We start from the raw sequence: 1,875 nt of genomic DNA, 5'->3' as shown, positions 1-1,875 counted from the left end.
CAGGAAATGTCTGAAGTCCTTCCTAAACTGTTGTGCATATGCCCCAAGGACCATAGGGAGCTTCTCACGCCTAGCATGCTCATCAATGTAGTAAGCCGGGATCTGGTTCTTCGTTAGAACTTCAGGAGCCTGTGAAGATAAAGGTTTTGTTTACAGAATTGGCAAGTTAATACAATGGATCGATTCATCGAGCAGTGTCAAACTCACACCTTTGACAGCCAGTGCAGGCTACTGGACGAGCACACAAGATGCACGGAGCTACTAGTGAAGAGTCTCTCGTAAAACGACCCTGGTGCAATACCCGTCACGACAACAGGCCCGTTGCATCGACGGATCGTGACAAGGCTCTTCACCACCGTGTTGAAGTCATTGTCAGGCAGGTCGTTGAGGAACACACACAGTTCCGGTGGTGGCTGCTGCAACTGAAGACAGTATCCATGGATCGCCTCGACAGCGACCGATACCAGTGCCAGCGCGTTTGGGCCAGAGGAGCAGCCCAAGTCCGCGATCACCATCTTGTCAGGTAACAAGCTGCTGCTACTGCTGCATAAGTCTATGATTGTTCTTTCTATCAGGAGCTTCATCCTCTTCTGCTGAGCATTCTGCAGTCAATTTGAACTTCTTCAAAAAATCCAGTATAATCTTTCAGCTAAATAGCATGCTTCTTAACTTCGTCATTTCTTCTTTTGAATTTCAAGAATATAAAACAAACACCCGGAAAATAAACTATATAGTTATACTCTTTTGAATTTCAGGAATATAGTTATACTATGAACTACCGCAAAATAAACTATATTATGAACAAGTTCCTAATGGACAGTTTTTAGAAGCCAAGTGTCAAAGAATAGGATACCTGAATACCAGAATTGCGAGCGTAACTTCTTTCCCCTTGTCCTTGGTTCATATGCACCATCTGCTTGGAGGCCATGGCTTTGGTTAGAGCGAGACTAACCTCTAGAAAACCTGATAGAACCAGATTAGGAAGCCTCTGCTAATGATGGACTTGAACCTCAGTTCTTATTTTCCTCTGCTAATTGGGGATGGCTGCTTATCCATATTAAGGCCAGACAATATAAAGACCGATTCAAAGGTTACAGGTTAGGTCAAATTCAACTAAGGATAAGGATATGACAATAGTTTAACAGCCTGCCACTGGTAGTGGTTGTATTAGATCAGCAGACTTGTTATTTTAATTTGGTTACATTGAGTTGGTTATTCAACATGGGATTCATGGTCAAAAGCAAACATTTCAGACATTTAGAACAGCACGGGTAAAAAAAGAATCTGAAGCCAAAGGAAAAAAAAATGGAACTCACATTGTTTTCAATTAGAGTGTTATAAAATCTTTTTGCTACAGTACCTGTACAGTTTAGCTTTTTTGTTTACGGTGCTTCATGAAAACAAAGGAGTGTACCACTTACGCAAATACATCAAGCAGCCAAACAATGAGCTACCATGTGATCTTCAAATGAAATACATCAAGCAGCCAAACAACGAGCTACCATGTGATCTTCAAATGATAACCAGAGGAATGGTACAGGTGGTCAATGATATGGACAAGTCATAAGTGTGACGTTGTACAATGATGGTCATAAGCTTTTGGGGTGGTTGGAGTTAACTAGGGTGCTTTCATTTTCGGCCATTATATGTTGAAAAAAAATTAGTAGCGTGTGAAGAACAGTCACGCTGCATAAAAGTCACCAAAGCAAAAGGACATTTATTTGAAGAAAATATGAATGGGGTGATATGGATCAATCAAGAACCAGAGTTGAAGAGTGGTGTGAAAATTTTGGTCAACTTTCTACTCTATGGAAGGCACGGTCCAAAGTATTACATGTGGAAAAAGGACATGATCATATCTTAATCACCTTACAA

At 41.1% G+C, this 1,875-nt stretch overlaps 1 protein-coding gene across 1 annotated transcript; it reads right to left on the bottom strand.

Annotated features, from left to right (window-relative positions):
* Positions 1-6: 6 nt before the first annotated feature.
* LOC123176746 (probable methyltransferase TCM_000168) lies at positions 7-1,172 on the bottom strand (the record flags this gene model as incomplete). The annotated part of the gene is made up of 3 exons (XM_044590818.1): positions 854-1,172; positions 210-602; positions 7-129 (listed from the first exon to the last, which is right to left on the bottom strand). Coding segments are annotated over exons 1-3 (591 nt in total), but the record flags the coding sequence as incomplete, so codon positions are not given.
* Between the last annotated feature and the right edge of the window lie 703 nt (positions 1,173-1,875).

This window comes from Triticum aestivum, unplaced genomic scaffold, assembly GCF_018294505.1.
Source record: "Triticum aestivum cultivar Chinese Spring unplaced genomic scaffold, IWGSC CS RefSeq v2.1 scaffold222867, whole genome shotgun sequence".
Taxonomy (NCBI): Eukaryota; Viridiplantae; Streptophyta; class Magnoliopsida; order Poales; family Poaceae; genus Triticum; species Triticum aestivum.
The sequence above is the reverse complement of the archived record's forward strand: the minus strand, read 5'-3'. Positions and strand labels throughout refer to the sequence as shown.